Source organism: Vicugna pacos, chromosome 19 (genome assembly GCF_048564905.1).
Source record: "Vicugna pacos chromosome 19, VicPac4, whole genome shotgun sequence".
NCBI lineage: Eukaryota > Metazoa > Chordata > Mammalia > Artiodactyla > Camelidae > Vicugna > Vicugna pacos.
The window spans coordinates 23,844,998-23,862,575 of record NC_133005.1 but is presented as its reverse complement, the minus strand read 5'-3'; the positions used below and the strand labels follow the sequence as shown (position 1 = coordinate 23,862,575).

The following is a 17,578-nucleotide window of genomic DNA, read 5'->3' as shown; positions in this document are numbered from 1 at the left end:
TCTGCGGCTCTGATTGGGTGAGCCAAGGGCGATCCTCTCTGCGCAACAAGCTGAACTGAGCGGATTGGCGCTCTTGCGCGCCAAGGCGTCTCAGACACCTCTACTCCCTCAACATTTCTCTCCCAGCTCCCCTCTTCCGCGACCTGGGGTACTATCGGCCAGAGACTGGCTGCTAGCCGCGGGCACTCACTGGCCAGCGCCTCCTCCGACTGCACTTCGCTTAACCTAATAACGCTGAGTCTGACAAGTTGTCAGCTTTTGGTAAATTCGATGATTCTAAGTTTCCTTACTCGATCTCTCACTGTTACCTGGTCAGTAGGTCACGTGGCCAGTCAGTCACTTCTGATCTCTCGCAGTCTCTGTCTCTTATTCTTAGGAACCAACTTTATGCCAGGAGTCACCTCAATCCTGCAGTAGCCTCCTGACCGTTTACTAGTGCCCAGTCTGCCCTATCCATTCCAATTCATTCTCTGCACTGCTGGCAAAAAGCACTTTAAAACACAAAAGCGATCTTGTTTCTCCCCTGCAAATAACATGAAGTGGCAATTTATTCGTCATTGCACCCTGTATTGGCTCCCTGTCCTCTGCCTCACTTCCCACTACTCTGGGATCTATATACCTATATCTGCATAGCTGATTAGAAACTATTTTAAAATTTTTGTTGTTTTATAGCAACAAAAATATGTTATGTGGGAATATATCTCTCAAATATATGCAAGACATTTCATTAAACAACAAATTTTTCTTAAGCATCTATTCCATGTTCTGCCCTGTTCTTGACTCTGAGGATACAGCAGTGAACAAAACCAACAAGCACACTGCAATTCATATTCTCATAGGGAAAGTTACAAAACATTAATTAAGGACATTAAATAAGGCCTAAATAAGTGGAGGGATATACCACGGTATATACCATGTGCATGCATGGGAAGATTCAGTACCATAAAGAGGTGTATTTTCCCAAATCCAATCAAGATTTTTGAGAGCCCTTGTCAAACCAAACTGTATGTGTTAGGGCAGAGACATACTTCTCTGCCTATCAAGTCCCATTATGGTGAAGGGAGAGACAAATATTAATTGAATACAACAGAGATCCTAGAAACAGGCACAGGTGTGTGTGTGTGTGTGTTTGTGTATGTGTTTGTGTACTTGATGTACAATAGAGGTGGCATCATAAATTGGTAGAGAAAGGAGAACTTAACAGGTGGCACTGAGAAACTGGCTTTCCATCAGAGTAAAAGAAAAGATGACTAATTCAAGTGGATTAAGGAATAAATATGGCAAACAAATATTTCAGACTACAGTTGACCCTTGAACAATGCAGAGGTTTGGGGCACCAACCCCCAAGCAGTTGAAAAACAGCCTGTAACTTTATGGTTGGCCCTCCCTATCCACAGTTCATCTTTGGATTCAACCAACCTCTGACATGTAGTACTGTAGTATGTATTTATTGAAAAACTCCACATATAAGTGGACCTGCTCAGTTCAAACCCATGTTGTTCTATATCCATCTCTCTCTCCCTCTCTCTCTCTCTCATATATATATATACATATATATATATATAATTTTTATGATCTCGTGGTGAGAAACAATTTCTTAACAAAGCACAACTCATAAGGTAAAAATTGATCCATGACTCTCTCAAAATTCAAACTGCCATATAACAAAAGACATTGTAGATTGGATTAAAAGACAAATTACAGACTAGGACTAAAAATCTGCAACTTTTATAACAAAAGGCTAGTATTCAAAGAACTCCTACAAACCATTAAGAAAAAGATGCCCCCACAACCTGCAAAAGAAATGTGGGCAAAACATTAAATAGGGGACATTTAGCAGAAGAAATTCAAATTGCCAATACACAATTGAACTACATAAATCGAAACAATTATAAGATATGATTTTAAATACATCAGCTAGACAAAAAAACATGTTTCAATGCCAAGTGTTTGTGAGCAGGTTGGGAAATGGGAATCTTTATATGCTGCTGGTACATTCACACTTCAGAGGGAATTTGGCGACATCTCATAAAGTTGAAAATGCATATACCTTACAACCCATCAATTCTACTACTGGACATATATCCCAATAGGCTCTGTGAATACAGCCGCACAACCCTACCTTTCATTCTGCAGCAAATGTGCAACGTGCCAACTTTTTCTAAAGTGTGCATAGGTCACATCTATAAGGATGTTCTTTGCAGTATTCTTATATTAGTGGAAAATATTAGAAACGATCTAAGTGTCCACTAGTAGGGTGATGGATGAATAAAATGGGATATATATTCCAATAAGAGAATACTATACAGTGATTAAAATGAATGATCCAGCTCTCTTATCAACATGGAAATAGCCCCCAAAACTATTGTTGAGTCAATAAAAGAAAGTTGTAGAATGATAAATGTTTTTAAAGGTTATAATTTGTATTAATTATAAATACACATACAAAAGTATATTCTATATACTTATGGGTATATGGGTATTACAAGTCTAAAAGTACAGACTGGAAAGATGCAAAACCAATTCATGACAGTGTTGCCTCTGGGGAGAGAATGAAGGAGGAGGAAAGAAGAGAGGGAACTTCAACTATGTCAAGTTTATTTGGAATGTTTTAGTTTTTTTAAACAGCTCAGTAGAAGTAAATGGGTCAAAATAGTCTTATCTGGATTTGTTTTACAGATATGGAAACAGAGCCCTAGTGAGGGGAGGCCTCCTAACTCCCTGTCAATTGCTCCATCTAATAATAATGACAATGATACTAACGATGATGATGATGATGATGATGATGATGACATGCTGGGTGCAGTCTCTGTAGCAGGTACTTTAAATATGTCCTCGCATATAATCTCACTACAGACCTGTAGGGTTTTTCCCCTCCGCATCTTGCAGATAGTAAAACTGAGGCCCATAGAAGTTAAGAAATTTGTTCAAGGGCACCATGGCAGAAGCTAGAGCCCACAAGGCCTTGTGAGAGGTGCTAAGCAGGCGGGACTTTATCCCAAGGGTATTGGTGAGTGTATTAGTTTCCAATCGCTGCTGTAATTACCAGAAACTGAGTGACTTGAAACAACACAGATGCATTAGCTTACAGTTCTTGAGGTCAGAAGTCTGAAATGGGCTTCACTAAGCTCAAATGAAAGGGTCAGCAGGGCTGAGTTCCTTCTGGAGGCTCTAGGAGAGAGTCTGTTTCTTTGCTTTTCCACCTGCCTTCCCTGGCTCATGGCTCCCCTCCCATCTTCAAAGCCAGAAATCATGCCACTCAGACCTCTGCTGCTGTCATCACATCCCTCTGATTCTCACTCTCCTGCCTCCTTCTTTCACTTTTAAGGGCTCTTATGATTACACTGGACCCACCAAACGATCCAGCATAATCTCCCCATCTCACCATCAGCTGATTAGCAACTTCAACTTCATCTGTGGCCTTAATTCCCTCTTCCCATTGAACATAACATGTTCACAATTTCCAGGAATTAGAGAATGGACATCTTTGGGGGGAACATTAATTTGCTTACCATGGTGAACCAACGAAGGGTCTTAAGCAAGGGAATGACAAGGTGAGACCTGCCTTTTAGCATCTTCATATTATTGGTTTTATAAAACAGTCACTTCGTGAGTCACTTAAGGTCAATTGTGCTTTGTGACAACTAACATTTTCAAAGGCTAAACATTACATAGATATTAAATGTTTTAAATCGTAACTATATTTTTTCAGCATTTTTAACCTGATAGAGTACTTTCCTACTTGTGCTTTGGTTACTCCCCCAACAATGAAGTAGAAGCATAAAGGGCTGTGATAACTGCTCCCGTATGGACAAGGAAACAGACCCAGGGGCATTCAGTCACCTGCCCAGGTTCACAGAGCTGCTAAGGCCAGGGCCACCCCGGGGAACTAGTCTTCAGGCCCCTTTTTCAACATTTCTTTATGCCATCCATGGGGTGGGGCATTCTGGGAAACTCAAGTCAGATAGCACATCTTTGGTGCAATATTACATGTATAACCTGGCGCCCAATAACTGTTGGTTGAATGGATGAATAATACTGGTTTCACTTCTGAGGCACAGATAGTGATTTTCAAGGCAGGAAAACTGGGAATCATCCTAGAATTCCTTCCTTTCCCCCACATCCAATCTATCTGCCAGTCAGCTATGCTGCCAAAATAATATATGCTGTGTCCATCCCCTTCTTTCCAGCTTCTCGGCTCCTACTTTGTCCCAGGGCACCATCATCTGTCACTGTCTCTCATCAACTCTCCTCAAAACCCAAGTTTCTGTACTTTACCTTTCTAATCTACGCTCCAGATAGGGGCCAAAGTGACTGATGTAAACCAGATGACATAGCCTCTCTGGTTAAATTTTCCCTTTGGCTTTCCACACCAAGAAGGAAACCCTAAACCCCCAATCATGGCCATACATGATCCTACATGCTCAGACTCCCTTCCCCTTTAGCCTCATTCTTACCACCTCCCCTTGGCTCCCTCTCCTCCAGTCCTACTGGCTCTTCCCAAAGGCCAAGCTTTCCCACCACAGGGCCTCTGCTTGTCCTGTTCCTTCTGCTGGAAATCACTCTTTAAACAGCTGCATCCCTCTTACAAGTCAGGTCTTACCTCACATGTCACCTATTTAGAGAAGTTCTTCCTGTACCCTGTTTTGTGTCCTCCATAGAAAATTGTGACCATTTGTAAATGCTTTGTCTATTTGCTTATTTTGTTTGCCTTCTCTCCTAGGCCTGATGTCCAGTATGGAGCTACCAGCCACATATGGCTGTTGAGCATTTGACATGTGGCTAGTCTCAACTGAGATGCTCTCAAGTGTAAAATACACACTGGACTTTAAAGACTGAATACAATTAAAAGAGTGTAAAATATGCCATTAACAATGTTTAAATATTGACTGTAGACTACACATTGAAATGACAATATTTTGGGCTATATTGGGTCAAATAAAAACATCCTTAACAATCTGCTTCTTTCTAAATTTTTAATGTGGCTATTAGAAAATTTAAGATTATCCATGTGGCAAACAATTTAAATGTTCATCGACAGATGACTGGATAAAACAGCTGTGGTATATTTATACAATGGAATACTACTCAGCTATAAAAAAGAGAGAATAAAATAATGCCAGTTGCAGCAACATGGATGGACCTGGAGATCATTCTAAGTGAAATAAGCCAGAAAGAGAAAGAAAAATACCATATATCACTCATATGTGGAATCTAAAAAAAATGAAAAAAGAAGAAACTAATGAACTCATCTTCAAAACAGAAACAGATCCACAGACATAGTAAACAAACTTATGGTTGGGGGGGAAGAGGGGAGGAAGGGATAAATTGGAAGTTTGAGATTTGCAAATATTTACTACTATATATAAAATAGATAAACAACAAGTTTCTTCTGTATAGCACAGGGAACTATATTCAATATCTTGTAATAACCTATAATAAAAAATAATATGAAAACAAATATATGTACATATATATGTATGACTGAAACATTATTCTGTACACCAGAAACTGATACATTGTAAACTGATTATATTTCAATTAAAAAAAAATTATCCATGTGGCTTACATTATATTCCTATTGGGCAATGCTGGTTTAGACTGTTAGCCAACAAAGGTAGGAACCACCTTCAGCTTCCCTACCTCTGTGTTCCTAGTACCTACCATATAGTAGGTGTTCAGTATTTGTTGAATAATTTGGCTTTTATGAGAACCCTGGGCACAGAACTGAGAGAGGCAGCCCAATGTGCACTGTGAATTTGAGGAAGAAAGAAAATAGTTTTATGTTTCTCCAGTCACTGCATTTCAAGCAGGTTCTGTCGACTCAGTGTCCTCTGAACATTCTTCCCACAGTCACCTATTACTATAGATGGAGCAGGGCAGGTGACAGCTGGGGGAGCAAAGCTGGTTCAGCTGCTTCTATTTCAGTCCCATAAGAAGTGTCTGCTCTCAATTATTTTACATTCTCCAGCTTTGGTCCTACTAGCAGGAAGGGCTCACCTCAACACATTGAGACTTACAGTTAGGGTAGCTGCCACACCAAGGGGACTTGCCCGGGGTCACTGCGCAGGTCAGAGGTGAATGAATAGAGCCTGGAACCTTGATCTCCAGACTCACCTCCTGGGACTCTTGCCTCTAACTACACCCTGCTGTAGTCTCCTTTACTCCAAGGGACCCAGGTGACTCACCTCCCTCTCCTCCCATGTACTTGTAATTTATTGGGGCCCCTAAGCGGAGTTTGCCTGGTCCCAGCAGAGCTGACCCAGATGGCATCATCCTCAGAGGCCAAAGTAGATGGGAGGATGGATGGATGAATGGACAGACGGACCGGTGAATGGATGGAGTGGAGGATGGGGGAACAGGTTGGCTGCGTGTGTGGGGGAGGAGGATGGTTGGCTGGTAGGGTGCCTGCATGGGGAGTGGGGCAGGAGGATGTACAAAACGAAGGAATTACCCACTTTTCTCGTCTCAAACAGAATCTGAAGATCCGAGGACCCCCAGCGATCAAAGCCCACCCCCCATCCCGTTTCCTCTAGAAACCCGAGACGGAAGGAGCTAGGCGTTTTGCCCCAGGGCTCGCAGGGATTTCCAGCAGAGCCGGAACTGGGATCTGAGTCTTCGAGCCCGCGTCTGGGGGGCTCTCTCCGCCCCCAACCCCCGCCCCGCCCGCGCCTGACCGTGCCAGGGTAGGGGGAGCGTCCCCGCCCCCACCTCCGGAGGTGGCGGCCCCACGCGGCCCCAACAAGCTGCCGTTGTCCCGCGGGCCCTCGGCCGGGCACACTGGGGCTTTGTCCAGCCCCCCGCCGCGACCCACGGGTAGGGGGGGCGGCCCACATGACCGAGGGGGTAGGAGGAGCCTGCGGCGGCGGTGGCGGCGGCGGCGGCGGCAGCGGCGACTCCATCATTTCCCTCCCTGGCCGGGGGTCGGCGGGCGGCGGCGGCTGGGCAGGCCCGGGCGGGGCCGCGGACGCCAGGCCCCCAGTTCCCCGCCAGGCTGCAGGCGCCGGGGCCGGGCCGCCAGGGCAGCTGTGACCCTTGCGCTCTCCGGGCGGCGAGCTGGGGGTGCGCCCGGACCTTCGCCCCCAGGATCATGGGGAATGGCATGACCAAGGTAGGGGGGCGGATGGCGCAGCCCGCACCTGGCCGCCCCCGGCCGCGGCCGGGCGCCCGCCTCTGACCTTCTGGCTCTCGCTGAGTATGTTTCTATGTCTGTCTCCCTGGGACTCTGAGATCGTACTTCTCCGTCTGTCTCTCTGGGGCTGTAATCTCTCTCTGACTTTGTATCTCTGTGTCTCTGTTCATGTCTCTGTCTCTGCTGTTTCTGAGACTCTATATTTTTTGCCATGTCTTTCTGTGACTCTCGGTCACCGCCAGACTCTGTCTCTTTTGGAGTTTCATTCTCTATCTCCATGTGTCTCTGTTTCCCTGGACTCTAATGCCGTTTCTGCATCCCCCCACCCCCAGTGCCTCTGCATGACCCTCCCCTGACCCTGCTTCCCACCACCTCCTCAGAATTCCCCACCACCCACCTTGGCAAGGCCACCTCTCCCTTTGCCCTCCTCCCCCGTCCCCTTCCCTCCTCTTTCCTCTCACCCCTACCCAAGCTGGCTTCCCTTGGTGCCCTCCTGCTGCCCTCCCAGACCCTCTCAGAGTCCAGGCCTGCAAGAGGGAGGAGACTGCTCCCTGAGTCCTGAGGTCCAGACACCCTTCATGGCACTGAGAGGGGCTGCAGGCACCCCACTGGGTAGGGGTGGGTGCACCCCTACCCAACCGACCCAGCCTGTCTCTCCCGTAGGTACTTCCTGGACTCTACCTCGGAAACTTCATTGGTGAGCACTGCCCACTCTGTCCCAAGGCCATGGCATGCTCCCTGTCCCAGGCCTGCGTCCACCATTCATACTCTGGCCCACGCACTTGGACGCTCTCAGGAATGGGGCCGGGGGGCAGGGAAGCCGTGCCAGGCTGGGAGGGGGAAGCACTCCTGAGGACTAAGGGGTTAGTGGGTGGGGGAGTGTCCCCAGTGTGAAGGACTCAGAACTGGACACTGGACAAGTCTGCACCTGCTCTGAGCCTCAGCCTCTCCCTCAGCACAAGGCCCACTCCCACCTCTAAGGGTTTTTCCCGCCTTGAGGTTCTGGGTTGAGGTCCCTTTGGAGGTGTTGCTCTAGCTGGGACGCTGGGAACACTTTCCCGCACAACCTCCTCCTCAGAGAAGAGGTCTCTAGAGACTGGACTCTACCTTGGAAACTTCACTGGTGAACATTGCTCAAGGCTGTGGCACCCTGCCTGTCCCAGGCCTGTGCTAAGAAACAGGCTGGCCCCGGGCTTGGGAGACCTGAGGTGGGAAAAGTCACTTCCATCTGCAGAGTCTGAGAAAGCTTCAGAGAGGGAGGGGCATCTGAACTGGGGCAGGGCCTTCCCTGAGGGCTCCAGTCTCTTAAACCCTGGTCCCTTCCTCCCCGGGAGCTCCGTCGGCAGTTCACACTACATTGACTTCTGAGTATTTGGTAAGTAAGGTCTGAATCCTCTTTAAGTGTGCAGTCCCATGAGGGCAGGGGCCATGAGCTTGACCCTACAACCCTATCCCCAGCCAAGGCTGCACATAGTAAACAGTAAATGTGGTGAATGAGGAAGGGGGCATATGGAGGTAGAGGGATGTGTGTTATTTACTCTGATTATGAAAGGTCTGCATAGTTTGGAAATCCAGCCCTGATGGCCACTGAGAGCAGTAAGGGATATATCCCTGGCTCATTTTTCATATGTCTTTGTAGCTGCAGCTATAATATTTAAAACAAAAATGGAAGCCTATTCTGCACGCTGTTCTGTAACCTGTGGTTCCCATTTAACAATATATTGTGGACTTCCTTGCACATCAGCACAGAGAGAGCTTTTTAGTGGCTGCACAGAATTCATGTATGAATATACCATTATTTATCCAGCCTCTTTTGGGTTGTTCCCATTTTTAACCATTTCTGATGTGTTTACTGTCATAAACAGCATAGCAGAGAACACACAGCTTTCTGTGTGAGCGAACCGTTCTGCAGACAAGATTCCTAGAAGTAGAATTCCCGGGTCCAGGATATGCCAGGGAAGGGTGTTTGCGATGGGAAGAACTGTGTGGGCAAGGTTGGGAGGTGCTGGGCTGTACCTGTGGGAGCCCCAGTGGCATGACTGAAGCTGAGGGGTGTGGGAGGACCTGGCATGCTGGGAACAGGAGGTGATGAAGGAGCAGGGAGCTGGCAGAGGGTGGGCCAAGGTGGAGAGGGACGGATGAGGGGGAGAGCAGGGCATTGAGCACCCTCTTCACTTGGCCATCAGGAACACGTAAGTCATACCTGCCAGACTAGCTCAAGCATCTTGTTTCTTTCAGATGCCAAAGACCCAGATCAACTAGGCCGGAATAAGATCACACACATCATCTCCATCCACGAGTCACCTCAGCCTCTGCTGCAGGTACTCACGACCCCCATCCCAGGACTGCACATAGGTGGGGAGGGAGGCTTCAGACCCCACAGCACCCATTTACCAAGCACCTACTATGTGCCAAATCTTGCACTGCCTTTCTGACCCATGCTAGGTCATTTGGTTCACTGGCCTGTTTTACATTAGCATCCCTATTTGCTCCCTGTTTGGCAACTGAGGACCAGAGAGGTGAAGTAACCTGCCAAAAGTCACACATCCAGGAAGCTAAGGAGCTGGAATTTGAACACAGGCCATCTGGCCCCAGAGACCTCACACTGAACCATAAAAAGGCCCTCACAGGGGCTTCCCATTGTCCCACTGAATACATGACTCCAAATAGATGATTCTAGGCTCTGTGTCTTGCTTGTGACTTGGGCTATGACTTCAGCTCTCTGGGCCTCCAATTCCTCGGCCCTGCCTGCCCCAGGGGGCTGCTGTGAGGATGCAGAGGGCGAAGATGCCTTGCACACTATACAGCACGACCTCCATCAGAAGGGTTGGTGCAGTATTCTCGACTCCTGGAAGAGAAGGGTTCATGGGGGCTGGAGTTAGGAAGCCCAAGTTCACATCTTTACCACTTATTCTCTGTAACCTTGGGCACAGGACTTCACCTCTCTCAACCTCAGCTGCCTGATCTGTAAACGGGGAATTTTATAACAGTACCTACCTCACTGGGATATTGAGATTCACATAATAGGTGCTTCACAAATTAGAGCTGATGTAATAACAGAGTTAATCATATTCTCATCTCATAAACAGAGCCCCTTCTTCCTTGTCTGTTGAGGTCTATGTCAGTCACTGAAAGGAAAGAACTGTGGGTGGGAAGGGGCTCTGAAGATGAGATCCAGACCAGGTTCTGTCACAGATTTGCTGTGTGGCCTTGGGCAGGGTCCTCCCCTTCTCTGGGCCTTAGTTTCCCCATGTGTCAGATTTGATGGTCTCTAAGAGCAACCTCCGATAATCTGCAGCTCTCAGTGTCATTTAAAGAAGAAATTTCCAGGTCAATGGAGTCTGATTTCGCTTTATAGGGCAGGCTTGTTGTAGAGTATTTGCAGTATGCAGTCACTAGAGTGCATGGGGAAGTTCTCCAGGCGTAACTATATTTGCTAATGAAATGCCTGCTGGCAAATTGAGTCCCGGCTCCAGCAGCCCGCCTTCTCACAAGCATCTCCCTCCCCATCCATCAGTGAATTTACCAGTAAGGGTTTGATAATGCCTTGCAAACCCAAGGCCAAGTGAAATTGCCAGCCTTGCAAAAGATGCAGGATCGTGTGACCTTGGGGAGAGTGAGTTACAGAGAAAGTCTGGGATCTCACATGAGGACCTGGCTGGGGGTCCCTTAGTCACTGGAAGTGGGCCAGGCCATGTGAATATCAAAGGATTAAGAGAAGTTCTCAGGAATAACGATTCTTGGGCTGTGGGCTGAATTCATCTTTAAAGTCTTGTTTGAAGGTTGGGCACGAATTAAAGGATGTTATAGCACGTTTGTGGGAGTAATTGCTGACAATTCGTTCCTTGATTATTTTAGTAATTAGCACATTGTTTTATAACCATAATTCATGAACTAAAACTTATCTTCATAGTTTTTGTTTCTTTTCAATCTGCGTTGCCCTTCTTACTGTGTAATTTTGTAATTCTCATATGGAGGGGAGTCACTTTAAGTGGCCCTTTTCCAACCATTAAATAAAAGTCCCCTGGATCCATTTTGGCAAGCCCTTGTGACCCAGTCACCTATAGGGTTAGGATACCATCTTCTCAGAAGGTTCTGAAAACAGACGGTCAGAGCTGGGAGGCTCTTAGAGATGGTGTCTACCCTCTTTGGGCAGAGAGGACAATAGTGGCCCAAAGAGGGGCAGGAACTGGCCTAGGGTCACAAGGTGCTAGGGAGGCCCAGGCCTGGGTCAGGGGGTACAGGCCAGGGCCCCCCACTCTCCATGTGTGTTTTGTACTTGCAGGACATAACCTACCTTCGCATCCCAGTGGCTGACACCCCTGAGGTACCCATGTAAGTCCCCCTGGATGGGCTGACAGATGGACAGACAGCTGCCTCCTGTGGTGGTAGGAGGAGAGTGGAGGCGGTCTAAGGGAGGACAGAGAGGACTCAGGCCACAAAGCTGTCCTGGGGACCCCGGCACAGGTGGTCACCCAGATCACTTTGACTCTGTCCCAGCCATGCCCTTGCCTTTGCCCCGGCCAAGACTCCTAACCTCCAGAGCTCAGTCTCTTCAGCTGTGAAATGGAGAAAGTACCCTGTCCCTCAGGATCAGATGCCCCGGTGGGCTTGAAAGGGTCAGGCTCAGCCTGTTCCTGGCCTTGGAATTAAGGCATCTGGATTTGGGCCAGGCTTTGCCATTTTCTTGCTGTGTGACCTTGGACAAATCACTTCCCTTCTCTGAGAGAGAAAATGGGTATATGTTGGGTAGGGGGCTATCAACATCAAGGAGGCTTTCAAGGATCAGAAGGCACGGGTTGAGGATCGAAGACAGAGGCTGGCACATAATGGGGGCTCAGAAAGCAGGATTTTTGTTGGTGTTATTAGCAGCAGCACCTCCCAGCCTGGGAGGGACCCAAGCACACACTCCTGCCCTTGGGAATTTTTGCTCCCAGTCCCAATGCTGACCCTTATTGTCCCCAGGCGCTCTGATTGCAGACCTCAGAGGGGTGGCACTCCTCCCACCCATTTCCTTGAAAGGTCAAGATAAACACCCCATGAAAATGGGATCCATTGGAGAGGTGCCCCTCCCCTGTGGTGGGATTTGCCATTATTGGCCCCTCTCCCCACCGGAAATGCCACCATTGTTGCTTCACACACGTGTCCACCTGTACAGCAGCACTGGCTCCTATTCACTGCATGTGCTGGGTGACCTGAGGTCCCCAGGCTCTTTGTCTCTTGCCACCCTATAAATGGGGAGGGGGACGACTCCTAGGACCCCATCCCCCAGTGCTCTGTACCTATTGCTTTCTTCTCTAGCAAAAAGCACTTCAAAGAATGTATCAACTTCATCCACTGTTGTCGTCTCAATGGAGGAAACTGCCTTGTGCACTGGTGAGTGGGGAGTCGGGGGAGGAGGGGAAGTAAGTGGCTGTTCTCCCCTCATCCTACGGGGAATGCAGAATCTTCTGCAGCCTGTCAAAGTGCCTGACAGTCCACCATCCACCTGATGGAAGGCTCAGATCCAGACTCTGTCCCTTACAGCTGTGTGGCCATGGCCAAATAGCTGTTTCTTCCTCGGATTCAATTTCCTGATCTGTAAAATGGGGAAAAGAATATTGACCTGGCAGGCTATTGGGAGAAACAGGTGAGGTCGTGCAGGTAGCCCAGCACTTTCCAATGGTTCCAACTCCTTCTTCTCCTCCCCTCTGGCCTTTGAGGCAATAGTATAAGGCAGTGAAGAGCCCCAGCCTGGGAGACAGGACCCCTAGGTTTTCCCAGGGGCCCTTGGCCCAGTTGATTTCATTCATCCCATAACTTCTGACAATGCCCGGCTCAGGGCTGCTCTGCCTGAGCCCCAGCCACAGGGACAGCTCCTCCAGCCTTGTCTCCCACCCTCTCTCCTCCCTTTCCTTGCTCCAGCTGCGCTGGCCAACTCCCTGTTCTTCCAGTCCACCAGGAGCCCACCCACGTGGTCTTCATATACTGCCCAGAACATTCTTGACAATCCTTACCCATCTTTCAGGATTCAGCTTGATGTCATTTCCTTAGTAACCCCTTCCCTAATCCTCCGCATCCCCTCCACCAGATTAATACCTCTTCCTATACAATCTCCTGGCCCCTGGACTCATCTTCAGAGCAATTATCACCACCTGAAATTGATTCCCTGGTCAGTGACTGTCTCCCCAAACCATACTGTAAGCCCCAGGATGGCAGAGACCATGTCTGTTTTATCCCCCAGCTATATCCCCAGTACCTAAAAAATCACAGATGATCAGGAAACGTGTGTTGAATGATAGAGTGAAGCAGTGTTTCACTCAGGCCTGTGATGTGGGAGAATGCCGGGGCGGTGTGGGGGGGGGGTGCTCCAGGCAGAGGGAACAAGAGCAAAGGCCTGGAGGTGGAAGACAGGTCCTGGCAGGTTCCTTGTGGTTGGAGCTCAGGATGGCAAAGGTGGGAAAACTGAAGTGGGAATGGGGTGCCTGGAGGGCAGCGGGAAGACTGGGCCTTATCTGAACCCTTGGGCGTGGGGTGTCCCAGCTTTGCAGGCATCTCCCGAAGCACTACCATCGTGACGGCGTATGTGATGACTGTGACGGGGCTAAGCTGGCGGGATGTGCTTGAAGCCATCAAGGCCACCCGGCCCATCGCCAACCCCAACCCAGGCTTTAGGCAGCAGCTGGAAGAGTTTGGCTGGGGCAGTTCCCGGAAGGTAGGGGCTGGGGCAGGGGCTGGAGACTCTTCTTATTTGAACTGAGCACTGATTGGAAAGAATGTAGCCTGTGCTTGAGACTTGGCAGAAGATTTTTCTGTGGTCTTAAACTCGTGCCCCTTGAGCTAATCTAGCCCCTAGGTGTATTTGGTCTGGGTGGCCAGGTGTTTTCTTTTCCTTTTGATTTAGCACTTGAATACCTGTAGGCCAGATTATGAACCCTTTAGTTTGGCCAGGTCCCAGCACTGCCTGTTTTACCTGCCTGGAACCTAAAGGTATCTGAGCATTTGGCTCCTCTGGGAGAAATGTCCATTCCCTACTCCACCCCTGGGTCCTTGATGAGGCCAAAGCAGATCCTTGTCTTATGCCCACTGGGCAGATAGCACATGGAGATGACAGGAACTGAGGCCCCCCAGGGAACAAGAGATGAAAGAGAGAAAAAGCAGCAGCAAGTGCAGGAAGGTGGGCTGCTGGCCAGAGGTTTATCTGCAAGGCTGCGTTGGGAAAGAGGCAGGCAAGGAAGACGCCCTGCGTGAGTGGAGTTGTTGAGCAGGGTGGGAAGGGTTTAATGTGGTCCCACCGTGCGGTCCTTGGGTGGGGGGAGGTCACTATATTAGGTCTGGAAGATGGAGTGTCAAAGGGGATTCAGGGAAAGGGAAGGGACTCAGAGTGGGAGGGGCTCAATGAGGGGGATGGAGACTTGGAAGGGAAGCTAAGAGGATGCTCAGGAAAGGGAGGGGCTTACTGAGGCGTGGGAAGCTCGCATAAGCAAGGAAGCTCTGAGGATGGGGAAGGGACCCGGCGGGTGGCCGGGCACCGACCCCACCCCTCCCCGCCCCAGCTTCTCCGACAGCTGGAGGAGCGCTTTGGAGAGAGCCCCTTCCGCGACGAGGAGGAGATGCGCGCGCTGCTGCCGCTGTGCAAGCGCTGCCGGCAGGGCTCTGCGAGCTCAGCCGCCTCCCCCGTGCCCAGCTCGTCGGCCTCCGAGGGGACCTTGCAGCGCCTGGTGCCGCGGACGCCCCGGGAAGTCCACCGGCCGCTGCCGCTGCTGGTGCGCGTCAAGCAGACTTTCTCTTGCCTCCCGCGGTGTCTGTCCCGCAAAGGCGGCAAGTGAGGATCCCGCCCCGCTGCGGCGCCCCTCGTCCTCCCGACTGGTCCCCTATGGGGGCTGTCTGGGCCTCCCACGGCCTTCAGGACGAGCCCCGAGCCTGTGGGAGCCCCGCAGCGGCCTGATCCCTGCCCCTCTTCCTGCCTCGCTTGTCTCCGTCTGCAGTCAGTGTGTCCTCCATCTGTGTGTGTATTTCTGTGTCTGGGCCGGCCTGCTGCAGCCACCTGGTGCCTTAGTCCTTGGGCTGGGGGAGGGTGCACCCGGGCCTCCTCATTAAAGGCGGAGGAAGTGGGAATGGGTGGGTAGGGGTTGGATGGGCCTGGAGGATATTAAAGAGACACAGAAGCTGCGTGTCTGATCGCCTCCCAGTCATTCAGCAAAGGCCTGGCTGCAGGACTCTGCCTGGGGCAGGAGCCTTCCGGAAACAGGAATGGGAGAGGGTTTGCGTCCCCAGGGGCCTGAGGAGCCTGCCCGGCTCTGGGAATTGCGGTCGGGAATTGCAGTCCACTGGGCTGAATCTCACTTCCCTGACCCTTGCCCCCATCTCACCCTGGCGCCCTGGTCTCCTGAAAGAGCCCCCAGCCCCTCCTTCTCTCTGAACCTCTCTCCCCCTGGCTGAGCCCCTGTCCTCCCTGAGCCCCCTCCTCCCCAGCTCCCTTCCTTTCCCTATTCACAAACCCTAGCCGGTAAAGTAGTAGTATCTCTCTCATGCCTGACTTTTTACTTGAATGAGTTCACTAATCCTCAGGGAGGACACTGAGGCTCAGAGAGTTCAGGCAGCTTGCCCAAGGAAGACACAGCTAGACCAGGGAAGGCTGGATTTGAACCTAGGTGGCCTGGGTCCTATGACGGTTGTTAGAAAGCAACTCCTTCTAGTCTTGAAGGTTATTGGCCGGGAGGATCCACCCCCAGCTAGAGGGAATGACCCTTCCCACCTACCGTTTAAAGGGCAGCCACTGAGGAGGGAGGGTCTCAAGGCAGCCCAATAAAGCAGCAGACTGACTCCGAAGATGAACAGACGTGATTAGAGCTGGATTTTCCTAAAGTCAAATTAACTCAGAGTTAAGAATGGTCTGAAATCACATTCATCTAATAGCCACCTGTATGGGGTTCTTACTATGCACCAAGATTCCAGCATTGAGGGTAGGAGGATGGACGAAGTAGCCTTCACCTGCTGCCCAGCTTCCTGCTCTGCATTCATGCAACACATGTTCATAGAGTACCTACTGTGTGTCAGGCACTGTGCTGGGCACTGAAGATGCAGCAGTAAGTGGAACCTCTGCCCTCGGTTGCTGACATTCTGGGGGAAAGACACCGGATCAACAGATAAACAAAAGAAAAAATATATCCGGTAGTGAGGGAGTGGACCATTTTGCTATCTGGGGGGAGGCATTCCAGGCAGGGGGAACAGTGAGTGAAGAGGCCCTGAGGTAGGACCATGTGTGAAGAGCAAGGTGAGCAGGGAGCCTGTGGTCCTTCAGGCTGGTTAGTGCTGCCACCAGCCACTGGGTTTAAAATGTCTCTGTTTCTGCTGGTGTGTCTGTGTATTTAAAAACCTATCATCTATAGGACAAAGTGAAACACCTTGAGTTGATATTCCAGGTCGAGCATGGTGCCCCACCCCGCTTTCTGTCATTGCTTTCACCACACCCTGACTCAACAGCAGCAACAATAGTAGTACCGCTCTTTAACTGAGCACTCACTAGGGGTGGGGCCAAGTACCAAACACTTCATCGGCATCTCATTTAATTCTCAAGCCACCCTATGAAGTCGGTGTTGCTATTTAGCAGATGCAGAAACCGAGGTTGGTGCCGAAAGTGGTCAGCTAGTGAGTAGTGGGGCGGGGATCTGAATCTAGGCAGCCTGGCTGTGGACCCCATCTTCATTACTATGACTCTGCCCTCCAGAAAAATGAAGAGATTGCCTGACACAATCGAGACCCTTGCTTAGATGTAATTATTATTCTTGTATTTAATAGTATGAAATTCTTCATGCCCCATTGTTGAAGTGTCAGAACTGGGTGGCTGCTAGCATATGAGGACAGAAGATGGCAAGCATGAAGGTACACCCCCTGACAGGCACACATGAGGGTTGGTGCTCCTAGCCTCTGGTCAACACTGGCTGGATTTCCAGCTCTGTGCTGGTTGCAGTGAGGGGTGGTTTCTCTCTCTTTCTGAGCCTCAGTTTCCCCCAAGTACATAGCAAGGGGTGAACAGTCTGAGCTACTTGACCTCTTTCATAACACAACCCTCCTTTGACAATTTAATGAAAGATACAAACCCTAGAAAAATGCATAGATGTGAAAAAAAATTGCATACACTTCCCTGGTGGGGAGGGGCAGTCTGTGAAATCCAAAAACTCCAGGTAGAGGTGTTGGGAGGCAGTGAGGGGCACTGTTTAGGCTCTGGGGGCAGAGTCACAGGTTCAGAGCCTGGCTCTCCATGCACTAATTCTGTGACTTTTTTATAGAGCCTCAGTCTTAACAGTAAAATAGATAATCATACTCATCTCACAGGCTGTTGTGAGAACCAATGGAGACTGCAGGAAAGGCTTTAGCCAGGCCCAGTACTGTGGTGAATGGTCAGGAAAAGGGGACTCCCTACATTTAAGGAAATATTTCTCCAAGTGTGACTCGTGGACCACC

At 49.7% G+C, this 17,578-nt stretch overlaps 1 protein-coding gene and 1 long non-coding RNA gene across 3 annotated transcripts; both read left to right on the top strand.

Moving 5' to 3' along the window:
* Window positions 1-42: 42 nt before the first annotated feature.
* Window positions 43-4,961, top strand: LOC140687408 (uncharacterized). Of its 2 annotated transcripts, none has more exons than XR_012061683.1 (3): window positions 43-261; window positions 2,680-2,818; window positions 4,724-4,961. It is a non-coding gene; the product is annotated as an uncharacterized lncRNA (long non-coding RNA). The 2 variants fall into 2 exon arrangements; XR_012061684.1 differs by lacking the exon at window positions 4,724-4,961 and adding an exon at window positions 3,329-3,475.
* Window positions 4,962-6,725: 1,764 nt separating this feature from the next.
* DUSP15 (dual specificity phosphatase 15) lies at window positions 6,726-15,283 on the top strand. The gene is made up of 7 exons (XM_006202672.3): window positions 6,726-7,111; window positions 7,796-7,829; window positions 9,371-9,453; window positions 11,418-11,467; window positions 12,434-12,508; window positions 13,655-13,826; window positions 14,668-15,283. Exons 1-7 carry the CDS (start codon window positions 7,091-7,093, stop codon window positions 14,938-14,940), a joined length of 708 nt encoding a protein of 235 aa, XP_006202734.1. The 5' UTR covers window positions 6,726-7,090; the 3' UTR covers window positions 14,941-15,283.
* The last annotated feature ends 2,295 nt before the right edge of the window (window positions 15,284-17,578 follow it).

Bases quoted from the DNA above. Each gene is read 5' to 3' on its own strand.
- DUSP15 (XM_006202672.3), top strand. From the start codon at position 7,091: ATGGGGAATGGCATGACCAAG. The intron at 7,112-7,795 runs GTAGGGGGGCGG...TCTCTCCCGTAG, and splicing joins TGGGGAATGGCATGACCAAG to GTACTTCCTGGACTCTACCT. The intron at 13,827-14,667 runs GTAGGGGCTGGG...TCCCCGCCCCAG, and splicing joins GCTGGGGCAGTTCCCGGAAG to CTTCTCCGACAGCTGGAGGA.